Source organism: Staurois parvus, unplaced genomic scaffold (assembly GCF_062004578.1).
Source record: "Staurois parvus isolate SC_StPar_1 unplaced genomic scaffold, SC_StPar_1.0 ptg000390l, whole genome shotgun sequence".
NCBI lineage: Eukaryota > Metazoa > Chordata > Amphibia > Anura > Ranidae > Staurois > Staurois parvus.
This window is the reverse complement of record NW_028318186.1, coordinates 1,720,262-1,745,452: the sequence shown is the minus strand read 5'-3', so window position 1 is coordinate 1,745,452 and position 25,191 is coordinate 1,720,262. Positions and strand designations below refer to the sequence as shown.

Sequence of the window (25,191 nt, the reverse complement as noted above, 5' to 3'; positions counted from 1 at the left end):
TATTGGTAGTCAGTGGGAAAAATGTTCCTCACAGTTGGTGCTTAGTGGAAAGAATGCCCCTTTATAGATAGCTAAAAAGATTATTGAAGTCATTGGTTACTTATCTTAGAGGCAGAAATTGCTCATTGCTCAAGGAACCCCTAGCAACCTCTGAAGGAACCCTGGTTGAGAAATGCTGGCCTAGATAATGAATATTTTAGTGGGGTCAACTCCAGGCAATAAGTAGAATCAGTTAGGAACTGCCTATCCAATGATGCAGCTCTGATAATGTCAGAAAGTCTGCTCAATTTGTCTTGAAAGAAGAAGCCCATCACTACCAAGATGCTGCTGTATCCTTGGCTCTACCACCTCCCTTTCTTTTCTTTTTTGGTGGAAACTCTGAGCTTTACCAGAATCCCCTGGCCTACTCCTCAGGATCCTTCAGTCTGCAATCTGCCATCACACCCCCCCTCCCAAATATAACCCTTCCCCATTAGTCTAGGCTCTAGTTTGTTTTGCTAGTGTCTTAGATGGGGGGTGTAAAGCTACCACATGGTCTTCAGTTCATATTTTTACCAAGTTTTATTTATTTTACAAAGTGGATGTTTGTGCCATTGAGGATGCTTCTTTTGGTAAACAGGCAGCTGTATGAAGTTCTTACTGATTCAGGGTTGGCGGTTGTTGTTTGGCCGCCATGTGTCCTCTCCTCAATTTATTGGTTTTAGAAGTCCCTATTGTTATGAATATGAAGATGCTCTGTGTCCCAAAATGCCCGAAAAAGAAAGTAAGATTTTTTGTTTACCCGTAAAGTCCTAAAGAGTAAATCAGGGGACACAGAGATTCTGCCACTCTTCCTTTGTGGTTCATGGCTTCCTCAGTAGACCTACTAGAGGAGGGGCAACACATCCAGGAAGGAGGAGCCGGTATTGTGTTACCACACCACCACTATCTTGCTAGCAGAGCCGTGAGCTGGATGTGGATACACGTTTTATGCTTTGTATATCTGTAAGTGTTATTTTAGTAGGGGACACAATAAAGTCTTATACAGAGAGCACTATGTTTCGGTCTTTCTGTTGCATAGGATCAATTTTGGCCTGATGTCAGAGTAGTGGAAGGTGAGAGTAGATAAGAAGATATGTTACTGTGACTGAGGAGTTGAGTACATGCAGATGAGCGCATATTTTCTTTTGTTGAGGTGAGCAGGTTTTTCACCTGGTGTGGTGGAGGATCACTGAATATTACTAAAGAAGAAGAAATGATACACGTCATTGGGGGGATTGTTTATGGACACTTTAGTTTATCACTTGTATATGTTTTTCACAGGAGTATTTATGTTTTCTAACAATTATTAATTTAGAGAGTTGTGCTGCACTAGTAATTTGTAAATGTAAGAGGAATGTGTAATCTTACATTTGGTGTCATTTGGGTAGTTGTTCCACATCTGTTCTACAATAAGGCATCAAGCAGCTTTTGCATGTAGCACTACCCCCTAAGGAGCTGCTGAATTTTTGGGGTCTCTCATTCCTGTACAATCAGGCAACAGAAAAACTTAGTCAGAAATCCAGTCCATGGTCTTGTTTTTGTTGTTTTAGTGAGGGGGAAAACAACTTGGATGGGGATAAGGCATGGTGGAATGCCCAACCTGACTTGAAAGAAGAGCTTGAGGACAAATTTCCTTATCTATATACAGAAAAATGCAGATACAGGACTGTGCTCCCTCTGGAATTATCAGTCTCTAAATGATCAGTAGCAAAGGTTCCTGTTTTAGGAACTCTATGTCCTCTGGGTGAAACTCACAAAGTCCCAACGCTTTGTAAGAAAATACCAGCCCACCTGTCTGTTTTGTGAAGTGTCTCAGAGCAAGGGATTTAGGTTAGCTGTGGCTCTGTCCCGCTGAAAGCATGCTGGATATTGCATCCGCAGCCTTCTCCCTTGTAGGCCCTGGGGGTGTGGAGGTACCCACACTGTCTCTTGTATCCTTCTGCTTTGGATAAGACTGCTTGTCCAGGCCTTTCGCTATGCTAGTCTTCCATGCTAGGCAGGGTGTCTCCTGGATAGGACTTTAAAGGCAGTGCAGTTCCCTCTCTCCAGCTTCCTCTCCTTCCCTCTCACTCCTCAGCTTTCCCTTCCCTGGGGTCCCCTCCCTAACCTCACATTCCTCAGCAGTCCATCTTCCACCTGATCACTAGGCTGTCCTGCTGGCTAGGCTCTTTTATATTTATAGGACCATCTCACCACCAGGGCTCCTGCCTGGGTCTGGTCAGACTCCCATAAATATTCACATCCTTGCCTCTGCCCCTCCGCCCACTAGCTTCTAGAAGTTTCCACAGACCTCCAGAACCAGGGAGAGGTCATAGAGGCCTAACCTGCAGAGTCCTCCAGCCTGACCCCCCCCCCCCCTCCTTCTCACAGACATGCTCACTTCAGCTACTCTGTGATCCAAGTTAAATTTACCTATCTAGCACAATAGAAGGTGCTACATACACTTTGCTGGTTTTCACTAATATAGACTGGCCACTGCTGCTCTCTTTTCTTGTGTAAAGTGATTGATCTTGTCTTCACCCCTCCTGTAGCTTTCTGCAGTCACCACTACTTTTATAATGTAATATCTGGGTATACAAAGATTTCTGGAGCAAACAAATAAATGAAAATAGTTTGTGTCTATTGAGGAATATATTTTAAATGAAACGTTTTGTGACTGGAGTTCTGCTTTAAGTGAATGCCACACTCACTGGGTTTTCTTAGGCTTCAAATGACCTTTGCAGAATCCAAAAAACTGTAAGGAATATTGTTTCAGCCCACTGAGAACTATCAGCATGGGATAGTGATTCTCTGCATCATGTGAGGAACCACAGGAGCATCTTCAATGGGGCACAGGTATGAAGGAATCCTGTGATGCTCCCTGGGAAATGTATGCATAGATCACAAGACAATTAGGATACATTATCGCTTTGTTTTCTAGTGTTATCCTGAAAAATAAATGACCATTAATACAGCCTGATTAAAGCAGAACGTCTTGCTTAATTATTTAACTGAGCCGGCCAATAGGAGGCTTTGCTGGCACTCTCCCCGGATAACATGAAGGTTTACCAGGCACAGGTGTCAAGGGACAGCCAGAGCCTCCCACTGAGAGTTTATAGACAGAAGTAAGTCAGCAGACATTAAGTGTCAGAGCCAACATCACACAGAATCAGTGGCTTTGATCACAGACCTCCACAGGAAGCTTAGATCTCAGACAAATTAGATAAAAATGAATTTATAGCAGATTCGTATCCTCGGGCAACCACGGCTGAATTCTGTCTTAGGAGTGGCATGGTAAGTATCAAAATATATAAACCGTAGCATTTCTTTTCTTTATGTCTTCCTGATAAATTCTAATTGGAGAGAGAGAAGAGGAAACTTTGCTTGGACTTTAACTTGACCAAAAATAATGCCAGACATATACAGCATGGAGACTTGGTGCTTTGGCAAACCTAAATGCAACATCCCCCAGAGCAAAATATGACTGGGGTGCCCGAATTTTACCATCTTCAATGGTCTTGTTTGGACCGTTGGCAGCAAACTATCAATAAAATGGAGATAAAAACTGAAGGGGATGTCCAGGACATGGGTTTCACCGTTGCTAAATGTTGGGGGCAATTAAGTAAACTGAGCCCAATGGCTTACTACACACTTGAACGCTCACGAGTCATTTTAAAGTACATTCCAGTCTAATTTAAAAAAAAAAAATTTTGATTGACCTAACCTTTCTACTGGTGTCCCACCCTGTAGCTACCCCAATAACACACACAGTGACAGATAACCCTAACAGCAAAATCAACCCCCGCACAGACTACAAGAATTCTTTTGGTCCTGACGGCCAGTTATCTTCCAAATTCTTAAGCCTCTGCCACAGGCATGCTTAAATTCTGTGGGTTCTTTTGACCTCTGCAACAGGTCAGCTTTAGGTTTTTAGCTGTCTGCCACAGGTCAGCTTAGATTCTGTTGGTGCTTTTGACCTCAGGTCACCTTTAGGTTCTTTAGATCTCTGCCACAGGCCAGCTAAGATTCTGTGGGTTTTTCTGACCTCTACCACAGGTCAGCTTTAGGTTTTTAGACCTCCGCCACAGGTCAGCTTAGGTTCTATAGGTTCTGTTGACCTCTGCCTCCAGTTAGCTTTAGGTTCTTTAGATCTCTGCCACAGGCTAGCTAAGATTCTGTGGGTTCTTTTGCCCTCTGCAATAGGTCAGCTATAGCTTTTTAGATCTCTGCCACAGAACAGCTTAGATTCTGTAGTGCTTTTGGCCTCTGTCACAGGTCAACTTTAGGTTCTTTAGATCTCTGCCACAGGCTAGCTAAGATTCTGTGGGTTCTTTTGACCTCTGCAGTAGGTCAGCTATAGCTTTTTTAGATCTCTGCCACAGAACAGCTTAGATTCTGTAAGTGCTTTTGGCTTCTGCCACAGGTCAACTTTAGGTTCTTTAGATCTCTGCCACAGGCCAGCCCAGATTCTATGGGTTCTTTTGACATCTGCTATAGCTTTAGGTTTTTAGAACTCTGCCAAAGGCCAGCTTAGGTTCTGCAGGTTCTTTTGACTGTTAGGTTCTTAAAACCTTTGCCACCAGTCAGCTTTATGTTCTTAGGACCTCTGGGTCAGCTTCGATTCTATAGGCCCAGAGGGATGCCTACCATTTTGCTTCTTAGGCCTCTGCCTCAAGCCAACTTGGATTTATTAGGCTCAAACTGGCAGCTAATAGAAACACTACTTCACTCTGGCTTTCTCCCCCAGGAAAAGGCCTGGGATGCAAAAACTGGACCCTTCACACAGACATCCTCACCTTAGCCTGGTAGGCAAGGGCCCCTTTAAAAGGTCACTCTAAATATTTATTCTCTTCTCCATCCCATATCAGTGGAATTAACCCCTTAGTGAAGCAAACCCCAATACACTGTAACATCTCACTCTACTGAAGAATGGTCAACAGCAGCAAACAGAAGCAATCAGTCCTTGGATTTAGGAGAAACCAAATGAACACAACAACATAAATAAAGCCTGGGCTAGCTACAGCCTAGCTCTAAGAATTATATTTACCTAGAGACACTCCAGTTTAATACACTATAGTATTAAGTCCATACCATCTCAGCACCTTTATGGTCTGGGAACCCCAACTTGTGATGCAGGCAAGAAATTCTCAAACACATCAAAGCAAATTTATAGTTATCTGTCACATACAGAAATTTTGATTAAAACATATCAATACTAGGACTATCTATCCACTAGCCAAATTCAAGCCTTTCTTGGATGAATAAATGTGACCGGTGATACAGGAAGCAGCTACATAGAGATGAAAAGGAAGATACACATCACAGGCTTTAGGGAATATACCCTCATTAACCATGTGAGGAGCTCTTAGGATTCTAGGTTGTGAAGGATTAAAGAAGTTTTACAGAAAATTAAGTTGATCTTTGGTTTTAGCACAGCTACAATATTTTCAGGATAGTAGTAGCAGTTTACTGGTTAATTGTACCTTGGAATTGCTCTTTTAAATGGATGCTACTTGTGGCATCTGCATTACCAGTTTTGTCCTGTGGCACCTGAGCAGTGGTGGTCTGCCGTTTTGAACCCACAGATAGTCACATCATAGACCAGTCACACCTATCTGCTCTGCCTACCCATTTCTCAACCTGTTGTTTAATTATTTCTTTATAACTTGCACTAAACATGCATGACTTGGAATAACTCCCAATATGCTGGAGCAGCCAGTGGGTGATCCAGTACACCGGAGTCCAACCATAACTAAAAATGAGTTTTAAGTAAACTAACTTTTAAAGTTTTTTTTTCTCATTAAAAAATACACTTTATCACCATTTACAACATCCCAGGAACAATTTCAAATACCCTCAGGCATTCTATTGCATACATTAGGGCACGTTGATGGATTAAATACAGATTAAGGGATTAGGCTTTCTGAATAATAGCAATTAGCTCATACGATGTCCCCTTACCATAAAAAATGGATTAAAATGATCAGAAGCGGATGAACTAGACCAAATACTGTAATGAAAATTTATCCCTGTGAATAATCAAGCAGCTTACTTTAAATCAAATGCTGAAGAAGATTAAAATCCCATCTGAATATTAAACCTGATCTTATTACCAGAAAATATGTTTCTGGGTGAAAAAAACACTATCTTTTATTTTGATATAAATTGCTGGGGAAAGAAAAGCTTAAAGTGGAACTCCAGCCATTTTATTATTATTATAGAGGATTTATATAGTGCCAACAGTTTGCTCAGTGCTTTACAATATAACGGGAGACAATACAGCAACAATACAGTTCAATACAAGAGGGATAGGAGGGCCCTGCTCCTTGGAGCTTACAATCTAAGAGGGAGGGGCCGGTGGTACAAAAGGTAATAACTGTGGGGGATGAACTGATAGGAGGAATAGAAGATTCCGGTATTAGAAGAGATAGGTTTTCAGAGATCGCCTAAAAATGGGCAGAGTAGGTGATAGTCGGATAGATTGGGGTAGAGAGTTCCAGAGGATGGGGGAGGCTCTGGAGAAATCCCGTAGACGAGCATGGGAGAAGGAGACAAGTGGGCTAGAGAGCAGGAGGTTGTGTGAGGAGCGGAGAGAACAGTTTGGGTGATATTTGGAGACAAGATTGGTGATGTAATTTAGGGCAGAGTTACTTTATATGTTTTTGTTAATGTTTTGAATTGTATTCGTTGGGCAATGGGAAGCCAGTGGAAGGATTGGCAGAGAGGGAAGGCAGATATGGAATGGTTAGTAAGGTGGATGAGTCTGGCAGCAGCATTCATGATAGCCTGCGATGAGGTAGGCCAATGAGGAGGGAGTTACAATAGTCAAGGCGAGAGATAACAAAGGAGTGAATAAGTTGCTTAGTAGTTTCCGAGGTTAAGAACGGGAGTATCTTGGAGATGTTGCGGAGGTGAAGTCTACAAGATTTGGACAGTGATTGGATTTGGGGCTGAAAGGACAGATGGGAGTCTAGGATTACACCTAGTACCCTGCCATAAGGGGAGGGACTGATGGTTGTAGTATTGATCTTGATGGAGAAGAAAGGGGAGGGGGCACGGGCTGGAGTATGTATGAGCTCCATTTTGGAAAGATTTAGGTTGAGGAAGTGGAGTGACATCCATGCTGATATGTCATGTAGTTGGTTAGTAATGTGAGAGGAGACTGAAGGGGCGAGGCGAGGAGTAGAAAGATGGATTTGTGTGTCATCAGCATAGAGATGGTACTTAGAGCCATGGGAGTTTATCAAGTGACCAAGGGAGGAGGTGTAGATGGAAAAGAGAAGGGATCCAAGGACAGAATCTTGAGGGACCCCTACAGAAAGAGGATATGGAGAGGAGGAGGCAGAATTATAGATAATGTTGAAGGAGCACTGCAATAGGTAGGAGGAGAACCAGCAGAGAGCAGAGGCCAAGAGAGTGGAGTTTTTTTAAGGAGGAGGGGATTGGTGGCCATTAGTTTTAGCAGTTAGTAAATCATTTATGAGTTTTAGTAGAGCAGTTTCAGTGGAGTGTAGTGAGCGAAAGTCAGACTGTAAAGGGTCAAGAAGATTGTTGTCAGTGAGGTAGGAGCAATTGTAGACTAAGCTTTCTAACAGTTTAGAGGTAAATGGGAGCAGGGAGACACAGTAGGTCTTAAGTTGTTCAGATTGGTGGGGTCCAGCGAGGGCTTTTTAAGTATGGGAGTGATCTGTGCATGCTTTAGAGGAGTGGGGAAGGCACCATTGGGGAGGGAGAGATTGAATATGTGAGTGAGGGAGCATAGGACAGAAGAAGAGGGTGACTGTAGTAGTTGAGAGGGGACTGGATCCAGGGGGCAGGTGGTGAGGTGGGCTTCGGAAAAAACTTTAGTGACCTCTTCAGTAGTAGCAAGATCAAAAGAAGCAAGTGTTGAGGGAGGTTTAGTACAAGGTATGCTAGGTGGGATAGATGTGTGTAGTGGAGATGCCCCTATGAATTGCATCAATCTTGTTTTTGAAATGATTTGCAATCTCGTAAGCAGTGAGTGAGTTACTGGGTGGAGGTGGAGAAAGTAGAGAAGAGACAACGAGGGCAGGATGACAAGGTATTAAAAAGAGTGACAAAGTAGGCTTGTTTGGCAGCATGGATAGAGGAATTGTATGTTAAGAAAGCAGATTTATATAGGGTGAATGATTGGTGATATTTGCTTTTACGCCACAATCGCTCCAGTGCACAACTATGTCGCTTATGATTTCTGGTGTTGTCAGTCTGCCACGGTTGTTATGGTCGGGGCCTGATACTTTGTGTAGTTAGAGGAGCAAGAGAGTCTAGTGTATATGAAAGTGAACTGTTATAGACAGCAGTGACCAGGTCAGGGCAGGACAGGGGAGAGATTCTGTCATAGAGGCGGAAAGTTGCAGAGTGGAAAAGAGACGGGTTTAAGTTGTGAAGGTTTCTGCGGGTAATTGTTTGCTGCTTGGAGGGATAGGTGTTTTTAAGATGAGGACACTGTGAAGGTGATGAGATTGTGATCAGAGAGAGGAAAGGGGGTGTTTGTGAGGTTGTAGGGAGTGCAAAGATGGGAGAAAACAAGGTCTAATGTATTCCCATCAGAGTGGAGAACTGTATACATTCTATTATGGCAAAAGATGGGGTTATGCAAAGATGAGGTTATGTTGAAGAGTTGGGATGTAGCCGGGTTGTTCACATTAATGGGGATGTTAAAATCTCCAAGAATGATAGTGGGTATTTCAGAGGAGAGAAAGTAGGGTAGCCAAGCAGAGAATCCATCCAGAAAGCGCAACACTGGTCCAGGAGATCGGTAGATCACTGCAATCCTCAGAGAAATGGGAGAAAACAGCAGAATGCCGAATGCAGTAAGTCTTGAAAGAAGAGAAGGATAGAGAGGGAGGGGTAGGGAGGACTTGAAAGGTGCTCAGTGGGGATAGAAGCAAACCAACTCCACCTCCTTTCCAACCACTGGGTCTGGGTGAGTGAGTCCAGAGAAGGCCTCCATAGGAAAGTGCTGCGGGAGAAACAGAATCTGCTGCTTGCAGCCAGGTTTCTGTAATTCTTAGTGGGTTAAGGGAGCAGGAGACAAAAAGATCATGGACAGAGGTGAGCTTATTACAAACAGAGCGGGCATTCCAGAGTGCACATGAAAAAGGGAGGGTAGTTTTTAGGAGCATAGGAATTGAGATTAAATTGAGTGAATTGTGGCTATTCACGGAGGAAGGAGGGTGCCTGGTGTTGGGGTGAGATACTGGAGGGCCAGGGTTTGGGGAGATATCCCCAGAGGTTAGGAGAAGGAGGGTGAGGGAAGTAAGATGGGAGCGGGATGTATATGAGTGCACATGCCTTCCTGTCCTGGTGTTTGGGTCAGGAGGTGAGTAAAGTATAAGCAGGAGGTGATGACAGCAGTAGTAGGGTGATGGTAGAAGTGAGGGTGATATGTATAAGTTTTGGGGTGGAGCAGAGGGGTAAAGAAATGAAATTTTGAGAACGGAGAATAGTAATATGAAAAGGAATAGTAGAGGGGGCATATTAAAACATGGAGTGGCAATCAAACTTGTAGGAGATGTTTCCCAGGGTGTTTGCTTGCAGTCCATCCAGCGTGCAGTAGAATTTTTTGTTGTTTACCCTAGTTATCAATAGAATGGAATGTTCTGAATCCCCAACAATTTTTTTTTTTTTTGCTACGTGTGGCCTCAATGAAGAGATTTTCTTCACTTGCCCTAAAATATAACAGGAAGTAAAACAAAATCTCTTGGAAGAAAGGCGTGATTTCCTTTTAGACAGCTGTCAGTGAAAAAGGGTGTCTCCATTTTGTGATTTCTATCCTGACAATAGTCACCAGCACATAATGTGAGTATAGGGACTTAAAGTATATGTGAACCCTTACCATACCTTGTAAAACTACCCATGCAGTTGAAAACAGAAATGTAAGGCAAAGCATGTGTGTGTGTATACAATATACAGTTGTGTTCAAAATAATAGCAGTCAGACATCACTAACCTGATCAATCACTGTTTTTGGTAGAAATGATATTTCTACATGGCACATAATTTACTAGCAGGTGTAGTAGAGTAATAGAAATCCAACAGACCCAACAGTCATGACATGCATGCTGCTGATTCTGTGTAATTGAATCACTAATTGAAAGGAGCATGTTCAAAATAATAGCAGTGTGGAGTTCTATTAGAGAAGGTCATTCATTCTTTGAAAAACAGGTGGCAATTATTGCCCTTATTTAAGGAAGGAAGGCAGCAAATGTTGTACATGCTGGTTACAGTGCATTTCTCTCTGAAATTCTGAGGAAAATGGGTCGTTCCAGACATTGCTCAGAAGAACAGCGTACCTTGATTAAAAAATTGATTGGAGAGGGGAAAACATATAAAGAAGTGCAGAAAATGATAGGCTGTTCAGCTAAAATGATCGCAAATGCTTTAAAATGGCAACCAAAAGTGAAAGACGTAGAAGAAAGCGAAAAACTACCATTCGAATGGATAGATAAATAGCCAAAATGGCAAGGACTCAGCCAACAATCAGCTCCAGGAAGATGAAAGAAGGTGTAAAGTTACCTGTGAGTACTGTTACAATTAGAAGACGCCTATGTGAAGCCAAGCTATCTGCAAGAAGCCCCCGCAAAGTCCCACTGTTGAAAAAAAAAGACATGTGCTGAAGAGGTTACAATTTGCCAAAGAGCACATTGACTGACCTAAAGAGAAATGGCGCAACATTTTGTGGACTAATGAAAGTAAGATTGTTCTTTTTGGGTCTAGTGGCCGGAGACAGTTTGTCAGACGACCCCCAAACACTGAATTCAAGCCACAGTACACTGTGAAGACAGTGAAGCATGGTGGTGCAAGCATCATGATATGGGGATGTTTCTCATACTACGGTGTTGGGCCTATTTATCGCATACCAGGGATCATGGATCAGTTTGAATACATCAGAATACTTGAAGAGGTCATGCTGCCTTATGCTGAAGAGGAAATGCCCTTGAAATGGGTGTTCCAACAAGACAACGACCCCAAACACACCAGTAAACGTGCAACATCTTGGTTCCAGACCAACAAGAATGATGTTATGGAGTGGCCAGCCCGAGCCCCGGATCTTAATCCAATAGAAAACTTGTGGGGTGACATCAAAAATGCAGTTTCTGAGGCAAAACCAAGAAATAGAGAACTGTGGAATGTAGTCCAATCATCCTGGGCTGGCATACCTGTTCACAGGTGCCAGAAGTTGGTTGACTCCATGCAACACAGATGTACAGCAGTTCTCAGAAACAGTGCGACTACAACTAAATATTCATTAAGTGATTCAAAGGAAAGCAAAATCTTCAAACATTTTTCAGTTTATATAGTGAATGTTTGAGTTTGTAAAGAAGAATACTAACACTGCTATTTTTTTGAACAGTCTAATATTCACTTTTCTTCCATTTTATTAGAGGAACAACACAAATTTGATATATTTTTCTTCATGTTTTGATTTGGAATATAATGTGTAGTGTTCCCAATGCATTTGTGTGTATGGAAATAAAAGCTATTAGAAGGATTTTGAGCTTTATTCACTTTTTTTCAACACACTGCTATTATTTTGAACACTACTGTATATATATATATATAATTATAACATTACATTACATAACATTTGTTTATTTAGAAGTGATCACATGACTTCTGTTCTCAGTTTCATACTGTGCCTGGAGAAGTGAGGGTAGAGAAACAGCAGCACACTGATCCTCCCAGTGAATGGCTGTGCAGGAGGGCATGTTAGCACAGGTCTGATCATTGGAGAACAGGTAGGCTGTTCTCCCAGCACATCCAGAAAACTGACCACACTGGGATGGATGAGCTCTCATGCCTAGTGTGGCCAGTTTAAAATAGTAGAGCAGGGGGACTGGCAGGATCACCAGCTATTTCACACAAAGGAAAAAATATAAAGAGAACAGAGCAAGTACAGCAGGCACGTTTTAGGAATATGAAATGCTGGTGTAACACAAAGTTTAAACAGCAATACAACCACAACTAGAAAAGGAATGTGATAAGGCTTCTATATCAGAGACAAGGACAAATCTGTACTCACTTTCACCTTTCTTCCTTTTGAAGAGAAAGCAGAAAAAAAGGAACAAAACAATGGCAGAAGCTGCAGAGCTGAACACCACCAGCATGAAGACATTCTCTTTATGCTGCCTCTGGAAGACGTGGAATTCTTGTGACTGTACAGAGAACGAGAGGCCTGCAATAAGAAAACAAAATACATACAGCTTGTCATTGTCAGAGTGGCTCAAGTAATAAAAAAAAAAAAAAGAGCGCCATTTATTTAAAAGCGATTCCTAAATCACTGTGAGAGGCTTTATTGCTTTGTCCATTCAGGATAAAGGTTCTCTTAAAGTATAAGTGAACTATTAGATCAGGGGCCTCCAAACTGTGGCCTGCGGGCTGGATGTGGCCCTTTGGTAGCCTTTATTTGTCCCTTAGGGCACTATTCCTCCCAATGATATGAAGCAATATTCCTCTCACTGACACCAACATTGGGCACTATTTCTTCCGCTGATCACACTTATGGTGTACCAGGGGCGGACTGACAACTCATGGGGCCCCCAGGCAATAGGGGATCATGGGGCCCCTGTGTCCTTGCCCAAACTCAAAAAAGCCTATGAAAAAGGTACCAGGGGCATCTCATGGGGCCCCCTACTGACTCCGGGCCCTCGGGCAGTGCCCGAGTTTCCAAATGGTCAGTCCTCCCCTGTGGTGTACTATTCCTCCCATTAATACCAATGATGGGACACTACTCTTCCTCCTACTGACCACCATCCCTGAGGCCATATTTATTCTCACTGATGCTAGGCCTGAAACATTTTCTACCCCCACTGGCCACACTCAGGCCCTCTTAAAGTCTGAAGGACCATAAACCGGCCCTTTATTTGAAAAGTTTGGAGACCCCTGTATTAGATTGTAAGCTCCAAGGAGCAGGGCTCTCCTAACCCTCTTGTATTGAACTGTATTGTTGCTGTATTGTCTCACTTTATATTGTAAAGCACTGAGCAAACTGTTGGTGCTATATAAATCCCCTATAATAATAATAATAATAATAATAAAAATCCTCACCTTTTAAAACAACCCATTCAATTTAAGATAGAAATGAAAGGTAAAACATTACAAAATAATAGGTGACCACATAATCTTTGCTGCATAAGGGTATTAGAGAGCTGGGGGAGGAGAAACAGCAGGACACTGATCTTCCTAGTCCTAGTTAATGACTTTGAGAGAAGCAGGGGGGACGTGTCCAGCAGAAGTCTGATCATTGGAGGATAGGTGTTTTATCCATACAACAATAATTTCCCCCTTGGACTTTTAGGCAGCACAAATAAATCCAAAAGTACAACAATAAAAAATAATCACATCTTTATCTATACAAGATTAAAAAAACAAAAAGCAAAAAAGTGCTTCAAATATGAGCTCCGGTACAAACGTCCCCATTGTTATACAAAGAAAACCTTAACAATGGCAGAAAAAATACACAAGAATTTCATATTTTAAGCACTTTTTTTGCTTTTTGTTTTTTTAATCTTGTATGAATGAAGATGTGATTATTTTTTATTGTTGTACTTTTTGATTTATCAATTCTACCTAAAAGTCCAAGGGGTAAATTATTGTTATACGGTTTGTTTAGTACAAGCAGCATATCTGTCTCTATGTGATCCGTTTTCCTAAGGCGTTTTATCCATTCCTGGGCTTAGCTGTGGAGATCTAGACGGTGAAATGCGTTAGGGATGCGTGGTCTGGGAGGAGGAAAAGCTGAAGCCTGTTTTGAAGTCTTAGAACCAGGCAGCTTCAGTGTGCATTGCTATCTTTTGTTTGTTGTCTCTCTATTTGGGCAGGACAGGCCCCTTTGCAGCTGCACACGGCAAGGAGCGGGAATCACAGGATTGAAAACACAGGAGCTTTGAGCTGTACACTCATCATCTCAGTGGGACTTATAGGGATCTGTGAATGGATGATGCGACTGTGCAGGCACAGCTACTCCTAATTCAAAACAAAACAGGTAGTTCAGGGATTAGAATCCCACAATTCAGGTAAGTGGGAGGCAGGTTTGAAGATTGGGATTTGGGGAATAGGACCGTGTTTTATGTTATACCTTAACATCGTCAGAGAAGTTGGCTATGCTTTTAGAAGCCCGGCTCCAGAAATAGGAAACAAAATGAGGCTCCCCTGCACTGCAAGGGTCATATGCTAGTTAGGAATAGGGGGAAATACCTCATTCCGCACTCCAGCAGCCATCTGGGCCCCCACAGCCTCCTCACACACTTACCCCCACCACATACAATGCAGGGTTAATAGCTCTGCATTATGCGAGATGACTCCGAGGAACCACCAACAGACCAGATATTTGTGGAGAAGAGGACAACGCTAGAGCAGAGGGTAGGATAAGCAATACAGTCTTACCTTACCACCAGGGGCGGACTGACAACCATTGACCACCAATTATTCTGAGACTGTTTTGAGGTGAGGGGGATGTTCAGGGGTGGACTGACAACTCATGGGGCCCCCGGGCAATAGGGGATCATGGGGCCCTTGTGTCCTTGCCCAAACTTAAAAAAGCCTATGAAAAAGGTACCAGGGGCATCTCATGGGGCCCCCTACTGACCCTGGGCCCTCGGGCAGGGCCTGAGTTTCCAAATGGTCAGTCCGCCCCTGCCTACCACCTAGACGTAACAACTATTTAACTCTTTCAGTGCAGGAGGGGGATCATTTCTGGATTTGGGCTTTAACCATGGTAGGTTTATTGCCCAAAACTGGCTTTGAAGCTTTCTTGCTAAGAACATGTAAATCTTTGAATGTTTGTAGCCCAGCCACAGGTCTACTTAAAGTCCCTCTTGTAAAATGAACCATTTATTTTTTCCTACTATGGGCAGGTTCACTTTAATGTACACAGTGCAGGAATAATTTGAAATGTGGGTTTACAACATATCATTCTTCCCTTTAAGCTTGTTTCAATGTCTGAGGTGTCACAGCGCCTTTACCATAATGAATCCCCTGTTATATTACATGCCCCAAGTAAAGGTAGATGTACAATGGCTTTGATCGCTACGAGAAAACTTTTCTCAGCCAAACAAAACACTTCTCTTGTAAACTTTTTCCTTTTCAGCAAACGCCGTGGAACATATTTACACTGCATTGTGTTTCAGCATGAAACAGTGTATTCGCAGGATCTGAATCACAACCCGAGGACAGATACAAATAAAGAAGGTGGATTTTCTGAACCACCAAAGGAATAAGGCGTCAGCCTAGAGCAGCTTCTGCTGCTGGATAACAAATATTGAAATGACTTAGAGAACCATCAACAACTGTCTCCCCAGACAAAAATAGCTGTAATTACCTGAGATTTTGAAGTGCAAAAAGTACAGTAGAACAAAACATAGGCATCTGTGTAAGGCTGGTGTTTGGGAATAGAGAAATATAATTAAATGGGGACTGAGAATTTCATATGCAAGTATGTTTATGCATAAGCATTAAAGGTGCCCCGTCAGAAGGTAAATTAAAGAGCAATTCAGGAGGACAACTATGAAATGCTATGACTGTACCAAAATTAGAGGCTACTGCAGCCTTTCTCAACCTTTTTAACCCCATGGAACACTTGAAATATTGTTCAGGTCTCGGAGAACCCCTGCTAAAACTAGTTCATGGGTCGATGGTAAAAATTCCTCTTGGTTGGTTGCCAGTGGAAAGAATGTCCCCCTTTACAGTGGTGGTCAGAATGCCACCCTTACAGACAGTTAAAAAGAATGCTGGTGTGAAATTGCTATATTTTTTAAGTGGTTGTGGCCCTGAAACTATGCAGGCATCATCGAATAGGTCAATCATCCACAAGTCAAGGAACCCCTAGGTATAATACAAGATAATCTGGCGCTAAGCGGTGTTGCAACAAGTCCTGAAAGTTACACTATATAAAAAAGTTCCTAATGACTTGTGATCTCCAGCAGTTATAAGTGAAATCCACCTGGACTGGTGGAAGTAAACGGCATAATCCAGAACAGCGCATTTCAGGGTGTGGAGCCTTTGTCAAGTCATCAAGTTATTGACTTGACAAAGGGGCCACGCCCAGAAACATGTTGTTGTGTGATGACATGAGGCTCCACTGGGGGATCCAGCGCTCATTTTAACCACTTGAGCTCCAGAGGATTTACCCCCCCTTATTGACCAGGCCTCTTTTTGCTACTCGGCGCTGCACTAATTCAACTGAAAATTGCGCGGTCATGCAATGCTGCACCCAAAAGAAATTTACGTCCTTTTTTTCACACAAATAGAGCTTTCTTTCGGTGTAATTTGATCACCTGTGCGCTTTTTATTTTTCACGCTATAAACAAAAAAAGGCCAAACATTTTGAAGAAAAACAATATTTTTTATTTTCAGCTATAAAAAATATATAGTAAACTCAAAGTTGGTTATAAATTTAGGCCAAAATGTATTCTGCTACATGTTTTGGGTAAAAAAAATCCCAATAAGTGTATATTGATTGCTTTGTGTGGAAGTTATAGCGTCTACAAACTATGGTATAAATACTGCAATTTACGCCATTTTTCTGCTATACAGCACTGCGCTAGTTTAACGGACAATTGCGCGGTCATGCAATATGGTACATAAATGAAATTTACATCCTTTTTTTCCCCACAAATTGAGCTTTCTTTCGGTGGTATTTGATCGCCTGTGCGGTTTTTATTTTTTGCGCTATAAAAAAAAAGGCTGACAATTTTGAGGAAAAAAAAACAATATTTTGGACTTTTTGCTATAAAACATGTCCAGTAACAAAAAATGCAAAAATCAAATTTAGTCATAAATTTCTGCCAAAATGCATTCTGCGACATGTCTTTGCTAAAAAAAAAACCCAATACATGTAAATTAATTGGTTTACGTGAAAGTTATAGTGTTTACAAATGGCGGGAAAGATACTGGGATTTTTAGGTTTTTTTTTATACTAATAATGGCGGTGATCAGCGAATTATGGCGGCGATCAGGGACTTATGGCAGCGACCAGCGACTTATGGCGGGACTGCGGCGGACATTCTGACATTGGGGGGTACTGACTTGGGGTCACTGACATCCCCAAAAGCACTAATACAGTGATCAGTGCAAAAAAAAAAAACTGACACTGTACTAATGGCAATGGGGAGGAAGGGGTTAACTTTATTTTGCAGGGAAGGGTTATAGGAGTGAGGGGAGTGTTTTACTAGGGGGCGGGGTGTGTACTGGGCGGGACAAGGCTGATCGAGAAAGAGAAACTGTTCTTTCTCGATCAGCTCATCCTCGAGCTGACAGGGAAGTGACAGACAGCACAGCTACTGCAGCTGTGCTCTCTGTCACTGTTTGCCACCGATCGCCAGGATATAGCCGCTAAGGAGCGGCTGTGACCCGGCGACTGACATCTACGACGGTGATCCGCGGGACAAATAGGGCGGTGGCACGCCTCGCGCGCGCCCCCTATTTGTTTACAAAACACACATTTTAAAACGTGGTTTTGCCTGCGAGTGCCGCCCTGCCGCCGTATATGTACAGTGGCTGGGCGGCATGCGGTTAACCATCCTGAGCGGAGGATTACGCCCCCTTCACAATTGTACATGGTGTCACACCTTCTGGTTCACTGGTGCTTCTGGTCCACTGGCTTTCTAACCACCCATGTATTCTTGTAATCACAAACTTCAGGCACACCGGATTTGTGGGGCCATGTAGGCACAAAAAGTTTGGAATGTTATCTATGCTATGCAAGGGCAAGCAATACATTTTGAATGTTATCTATGCTCCTAGATTGTTACCTTGAAAGAGCAGGGCCCTCAAACCCCTCGTATATTGTTTTGTTACTGTATTGTCTCATGTACTGTCCCCCACTATATTGTACAGCGCTGAGCAAACTTTTTGGCGCTATATAAACACTGTATAATAATAATAATATGCTAAGTAAGGAAAAGCTGTAGCTGAAAAACTTTCCAATGCACAAGATTGTTGTTTTAATGGAATTACCTTTAATGAATGGACGCTTTGCAGTTTAGGTATTTGGATGACTGTAGACTTTCTCCATATGAGAGACTCTGCAGAGACACTTCTACCAGTTGGTTAAGATTGTTTCTGAGAGCTTTTTTTGGTGTCCTGGATCAAAGAACCCTAGCATCCTCTAGAAGAACCCTAGGGTTTCACAGAACCCTGGTTGAGAATGGCTGGTCTACTGTCATCTGATCATACAATAAACCAATGTAGCCATAATCCTAAGAGCCCCATACATTGACTTGGGTCTGCTTTCTGAATCTGTGCTGTACAACGTCTTCCTAATGAGGACCTGTACTTTGTAGACTGTGCCTAAAAAGGCAGGCAGAGGGCAAAGGGCTAGGCACCAGTACCGCCTGTGGTTTCCCTGGAGCTGATCTTTTCCCAATTACTGACTTACCATACCTTTATCTGCCCTGTGGCTCTCCATGGAGAAGACCATCTTGGTGGAGGTAGGGCTTTACTTCCTCATGTCAGAGCTGCCTCCCTGATGATTGGTGGGGGAATATTCAACAAGCAGCAGGAGAGATGGAGGAAGCACAAATCCATAGAGTGAATGAGGCAGAAGCAGGGCGATCTTTGCTCTGCAGGTCCTCAGGTACAGCTTCCTCTCCAGCAAGGAGAATAATGAGCAGCTCAGCACTGACATCATCAGAATTGCGTGTGTTTGTGATATCGTAAAAAACTACAGTTCCCAAAAATCTCCACAGGTGACACTTTAAAAGCCTTTACAGCTCATCAGTTTAGAGTTAACCAGGAGCTCTTGTGCTAGAATTATTGCTCCCACTCTGAAGTTCACAATGACACTTCACACGTGTGGTGGTTTAAATATGCGTCCGCATCCTGGATGTACGCCTGTGTGCACGGCAAAGGGGATTACGGCAATTTTTTTTTTTAAATGTTATACATTTTATTATCATTTTATTTTTTAAAACTTTTCTTCTTGTAGAACCCAATGTCTCCTGTGCCCTTAACACCATTTAGCCAGTTAGCGAAAGAAGAGTGCTCCAAAATTCCTGTAGAGAGGTGGAAGAAACTCATTGATGGTTACAGGAAGGCATTGATTTCAGTTATTTTTTCCAAGGGGTGTGCTACCAAATATTAAATTGAGGCAATAATTTTGTCCAGTCCATTTTTGGGGGATTTTGTGTGGAATGTGTGAATATGGCTTTTTGTTTCTCCATTTTTATACCAAAACAAACAAAAGAAATAAACATGAGAATGCCGAAAGATTTGTAATTGCAACAGTTTTCTGGGTGAAGTGGTGCATTATCTGACAGAAATGCAGGGGTGACAATATTTTTCGCCATAACTGTATATTGACGGTTTTAAAGGGTTTTGTTTCTTGCCTTGCAGGTTTCTGGCCTAGGCTAAAATGATATCATACATCTCTGGAGTCTTCATGAGCATTTTTTTCTTTCATCTGGAGAAAGGGAGGAGGGGCTTTCTCAGCTACCCCCCCCCCCTTGCCTGCATGCCTGAACTAAGGGCAGATGGATTCCAGGAAGTAAATGCTACATGGATAATCTGCCCTCACTCAGTATGGCCTTGGCTAGAAATACTAAGGGGTGTCTGTCTAAGTGATTACTGAACAAGATAAAGCATGAAGACATGGATGGAGGGGTCAGTGTGCTTTGATTAGTACAAGTAAATGAAATAGCATTTTCATTTTTGGTGATCAGACACAATTTAGTTCCACACCCCAGTAACACTGATCCAACTTTGAAATTGTGCGACTTCTAGGAAAGTCACACATTTTAAAGTTGGATATCATTCCGACTCCAGGTGCGACTTGCAAGACACAGATGTCTATGCAAGTCGCACTCAAAGTAGTGCATGCACTACTTTAGAAATCGGTGCGGATAATAGGGTGCGACTTGCCATGCGATTTGCAACTTGCATGGCATGGCAAATCGCATGGCAAGTCGCACTTGGTGTGACCGGGCACTTAAGCACACTTCTAGATGTTCTAGGATTCAGCTTTAGCTAAAGGATATTGGGGCTGGGAAAAGGGGTTGGAGTGGATTGGGAAAATGAGGCAACTGTTCTTTAAATGGTGATGTTGCACATTGTAGGTCTGGGTTTTATTATAATGTGTGCCCAGAGTTCTACTTTAAAGGGCTGGTGATTGATTCATTGATTGAACTCCAGAAATCCTTCTTAACTGCTTGCCATCCCACTGCAGTACATTTACTGTGACAGGTCAGCTGGTACAAGCACAATCACATACCTGTACATCTTGGCTCTCTTCCCGATCTCGGCTCTGAAGCCGATCAGCGCCTATGATTTATCACCGGGACTGAGCGAATGACAGAAGAGAGCTCTGTGTTGGTAAACAACAAAGGGCTCTCTTCAGACAGAATCATAGTGCCAGTTTTTTACTCCCTGAAAAACCGAAACATTGCTTAGTGAAAACAACACACACACTAAACATTGTTAGGCATACATTTAACCCCTTGATTGCCCTAGATGTTAACTCCTTCCCAGCCAGTGTCGTTAGTACAGTGACAGTGTATAATACTATCTCTGATCACTGTATTAGTGTTACTGGAGATGTCAGTGGCAGTTAGTCAGTTGACCCCCAGTGTCAGTTAGTGTTGAATTGTCCGCCGCACTGTCGCAGTCCCACTAAAAGTTACTGATCACCGCCATTACTAGTATAAAAAAAAATTAAAATTCCAGTATCTATACCAGGGGTCTCCAAACTTTCTAAACAAAAGGCCAGTTTACTGTCCTTTAGACTTCAGGGGGGCCGAATTGTGGCCATTGGGAGTAGAAAATGTCCTGATGTCAGTGAGACTAGACAATGCCCCATCTTTGGTGTCAGTGGGAGAGATAGTGCCCCATTTTTGGTGTCAGTGGGAAGAATTGCAACTCATTGTTTGTGTCAGTGAGAGGGACTGTGCCCTGTCATTGGTGTTATTGAGAGGAATGTGCCCAATAGTTGGTGTCGTTGGGAGGAACTGTGCCCCATTGTTGGTGTCATTTGGAGGAATTGTACCCCTTAGTTGGTGTCATTGGGTGAATTATGCCTCATTGTTGGTATCAGTGGATGAAATAGTCCAGTCAAAGGCCAGGTAAGAGCAAGCAAAGGGTTGCATCCGACCCACGGGCCGCAGTTTGTAGAACACTGATCTATACCGTAGTTTGTAGGCGCTATAACTTTCACGCAAACCAATCAACATACACTTATTGGGATTTTTTTATCAAAGACGTGGCAGAATGCATTTTGCCAAAAAAATTATGAAGAAATTTGATTATTTTATTGTATTATTGGATATGTTTTATAGCAGAAAGTAGACAATATTGTTTTTTTTCCACCAAAAGAAAGCTCTATTTGTGTGAAAAAAATTATATAAACTTTGTTTGTGAATAGCATTGTACGACCGTGCAATTACCAGTTAAAGTAGCATAGTGCCAAACAGCAAAAAATGGCCTGATCATGAAGGGGGTAAAATCTTACAGAGCTCAAGTGATCAAAGCAGAACCCTAGAAAGCCTAACCAACCTCTCTTTCACTTTTACTTACCTGATCCTCCTCACCTGCAGGCTCCTCCACGCTCTTATACTCTTCGCCCTGGAAGTCTAAGGTCCTCTGATGTCATCAAGACTGATGCAGGGACCAGGGGCGGACTGACCATTTGGAAAATCGGGCACTGCCCGAGGGCCCGGGGTCAGTAGGGGGCCCCATGAGATGCCCCTGGTACCTTTTTTGTAGGCTTTTTTTGAGTTTGGGCAAGGACACAGGGGCCCCATGATCCCCTATTGCCCGGGGGCCCCATGAGTTGTCAGTCCGCCCCTGGCAGGGACCATAGCCCCTTATGAGGAAGTCCACTACTGAAGCATGCAGAAGCACTGTCTGCCAGGGGAGTGGAGGATCAGGTATGTGAAAAACACTTTTCAGTCCTCTAGGCAGGAACTAACAGTTAACCCTTGCATAGCGGGTTTCCTGGATTTGGGCTTTAATCCGATTTGGTGAATGGTCCCTTTAAAACAATTTTTTAAAAAAGTAAATGGACATCCCTGGTACTTTACAACTTTGCTCTCAAGGTTTTTATTCTTGACAACTCTCAGACTGCGTCCCACTGCAATCGTATCACAGATCAGCCTTGTGATATTTACTGGCTTTTACAAATATTTATTTATTTATTTATTTATTTTGTCTCTGTTTCTAACAAAAGATAACATTTCATAAATATTCACCTTGCATTTAAAACATGTTCAACTTTTTTTTCTTGTTTAGGATGGCCCAGCATAAAACGCATGTAATGTGCCCAGTAGTGTTTGCTGTGCACCCCAAAGGACATTCGGTAATTGTCAGTTCCACCAATTTCACACCCCCCTGAGTCACTGAATAAAGAGGCCTTTTTTCCCAGGCATGTTGTTCGGAAAGACTCAGGGGGAGCCAAACAATACAATGAAATCCTGCAGAAAACTCCAACAATCATACTGACATGTGTTCCTCATTTAGACACAGGAATAAATGTTATTATCTATGGCATCTGGGCTATTTTTTACAAGGTGTATTAATAAAATATGATAGTGATATAGAACAGATCTATAAACTGCATTAAACAGGACATTAACCCTGTGCCTGAACAGAGAGGCATGTCTACCAATCTACAAATACATATACGGTGTGTGTATATATATATATATATATATATGTATATATATATATATATATATATATATATATATATATATATATGGCTTTTTTCTCAGAGAATAGGTGCAGGTACTCCTCCCTTTCGAGTCCTCACCCACCTTTAAGTATGATTCTGTGCAGCCAGGAACATTAGATCTCCTCAACAACAATAGATCCTCCCCAGCAACAAAAGACCCCCCAATATAACAATACAGTAGGTCTCCCAGCAGCCAGCATCAACAGACCCTTTCCGCAATAGCAAATCCCTCCCAGCAACAATAGATCCCCCCAACAACAATAGACCCCCCATAATAACAATACCGTAGATCTCACAGCAGCCAGCATCAACAGACCCTTTCCGCAACAGCAAATCCCTCCCAGCAACAATAGATCCTCCCCAGCAACAATATACCCCCCAATATAACAATACAGTAGATCTCCCAGAAGCCAGCATCAACAGACCCTTTCCGCAATAGCAAATCCCTACCAGCAACAATAGATCCCCCCAACAATAGACCCCAATATAACAATACAGAAGATCTTCCAGCAGCCAGCATCAACAGACCCTTTCTGCAATAACAAATCCCTCCCAGCAACAATAGACCCTCCCTAGCAACAATAGACCCCCCCAATATAACAATACAGTAGATCTCACAGCATCCAGCATCAACAGACCCTTTCCGCAATAACAAATCCCTCCCAGCAACAATAGATCCTCCCCAGCAACAATAGACCCCCACAATATAACAACACAGTAGATTTCCCAGCAGCCAACATCAAAAGACCCTTTCCACAATAGCAAATCCCTCCCAGCAACAATAGATCCTCCCCAGACACAAAAGACCCCGCTATATAACAATACAGTAGATCTCACAGCATCCAGCATCAACAGACCCTTTCCACAATAGCAAATCCCTCCCAGCAACAATAGATCCTCCCCAGCAACAATAGACCCCCACAATATAACAATACAGTAGATTTCCCAGCAGCCAACATCAACAGACACTTTCCGCAATAACAAATCTCTCCCAGCAACAATAGATCCCCCCAACAACGACAGACCCACCAATATAACAATACAGTAGATCTCCCAGCATCCAGCATCAACAGACACTTTCCACAATAGCAAATCCCCCCAGCAACAATATATCCTCCCCAGCAACAATAGACCCCCACAATATAACAATACAGTAGATTTCCCAGCAGCCAACATCAACAGACACTTTCCGCAATAACAAATATCTCCCAGCAACAATAGATCCCCCCAACAACGACAGACCCACCAATATAACAATACAGTAGATCTCCCAGCAGCCAGCATCAACAGACCCTTTCGGCAATAGCAAATCCCTCCCAGCAACAATAGATCCTCCCCAGACACAAAAGACCCCCCAATATAACAATACAGTAGATCTCCCAGCAGTCAGCATCAACAGACCCTTTGCACAATAGCAAATCCCTCCCAGCAACAATACTGTATATCCCCCAACAACAATAGATCTCCCTAGCAGCAATAAAACAATACCATAAATCTGCCGAAAGCCAGCAACAATAGACCCCTTCCTCAACAGTAGATCTCTCATTGCAATAATTGACCCCCTGGCAACATAAGATCCCCCCAGAAAAAATAGACCTCCCCAGAAACAAATGATCCCCTCAGTGACAATAGATCCCCCAGCAGTTGGCAACAATAGACCATCCAGCACATTGTCCTGTCTTGGAGCTGTCATGTTCTTATTATATTGCATGTAAAGGATTCCAATAAAGGATTGCATCCACCACATTGCTGTTTGTGCGGCCATCCATTCTGTTTTTCCACACCATCCAGCACACCCTAGCACCCCTATCAGTGCTGGATGTTCCCCCACATTCCCCACGTTCTTGAAAAAAGCCATATATATATATATATACATCCTACATCTATGAACTTCTTTGCTCTATATTTTGTGCAGTACAAGGCATACCTCAGACTGCCATCATTCATGCACTATGCTTCATGCTGCAAACATACTTTAGTTGTCCCACTCCACTCAAAACATTGTGCTGTACGTTACATACCTCAGACAGCCCTATGCCACACATTGTGTTTGTATGTGACATACGCCGGCTTGTACACTATGCCATACGTTACTTACTCTAGGCTGCCCAACTGAGTACATTGTGCAGTATGTTACATAATACACATTGTTTCTCCATTGAATGACTAGGTATATATATAATTTATTTTTATTTTTTTTAGTTAAATGAGGAACTCACTCAGGTAAAAGTGTGAGGTAACCCTACACATGCTCTCTGACATGACTGAGTTCAGTGTGCTGTTTACTACAGACATAAAGCCCCACTATCTCACTGTGCATGCTGTACTGTACATGAAATATTCCAGGCTGCCTCATTTGTACCCTAAGTTGTAAATGACACACTATGGGCTGCACCACCCGTTTCATTCTTCTATCATCTACTCCGGACAAGACTGACTGCCTCTTTCTGTATGTTAGGCACTAACTTGCAAACCCCACACTAGTCCAGTCTGAATGCTGTGTTGTAC

The 25,191-nt window shown here is 42.7% G+C and overlaps 1 protein-coding gene across 1 annotated transcript in view; it reads right to left on the bottom strand.

Annotated features, from left to right (window-relative positions):
* Positions 1-25,191, bottom strand: part of PKHD1 (PKHD1 ciliary IPT domain containing fibrocystin/polyductin) — an 808,705-nt gene that overhangs the window by 10,123 nt on the left and 773,391 nt on the right. Inside the window, exon 57 of the mRNA XM_089685961.1 lies at positions 12,046-12,198. Coding sequence (XP_089542087.1) covers positions 12,046-12,198 — 153 coding nt within the window. The remainder of the gene's footprint in view (positions 1-12,045; positions 12,199-25,191) is intronic.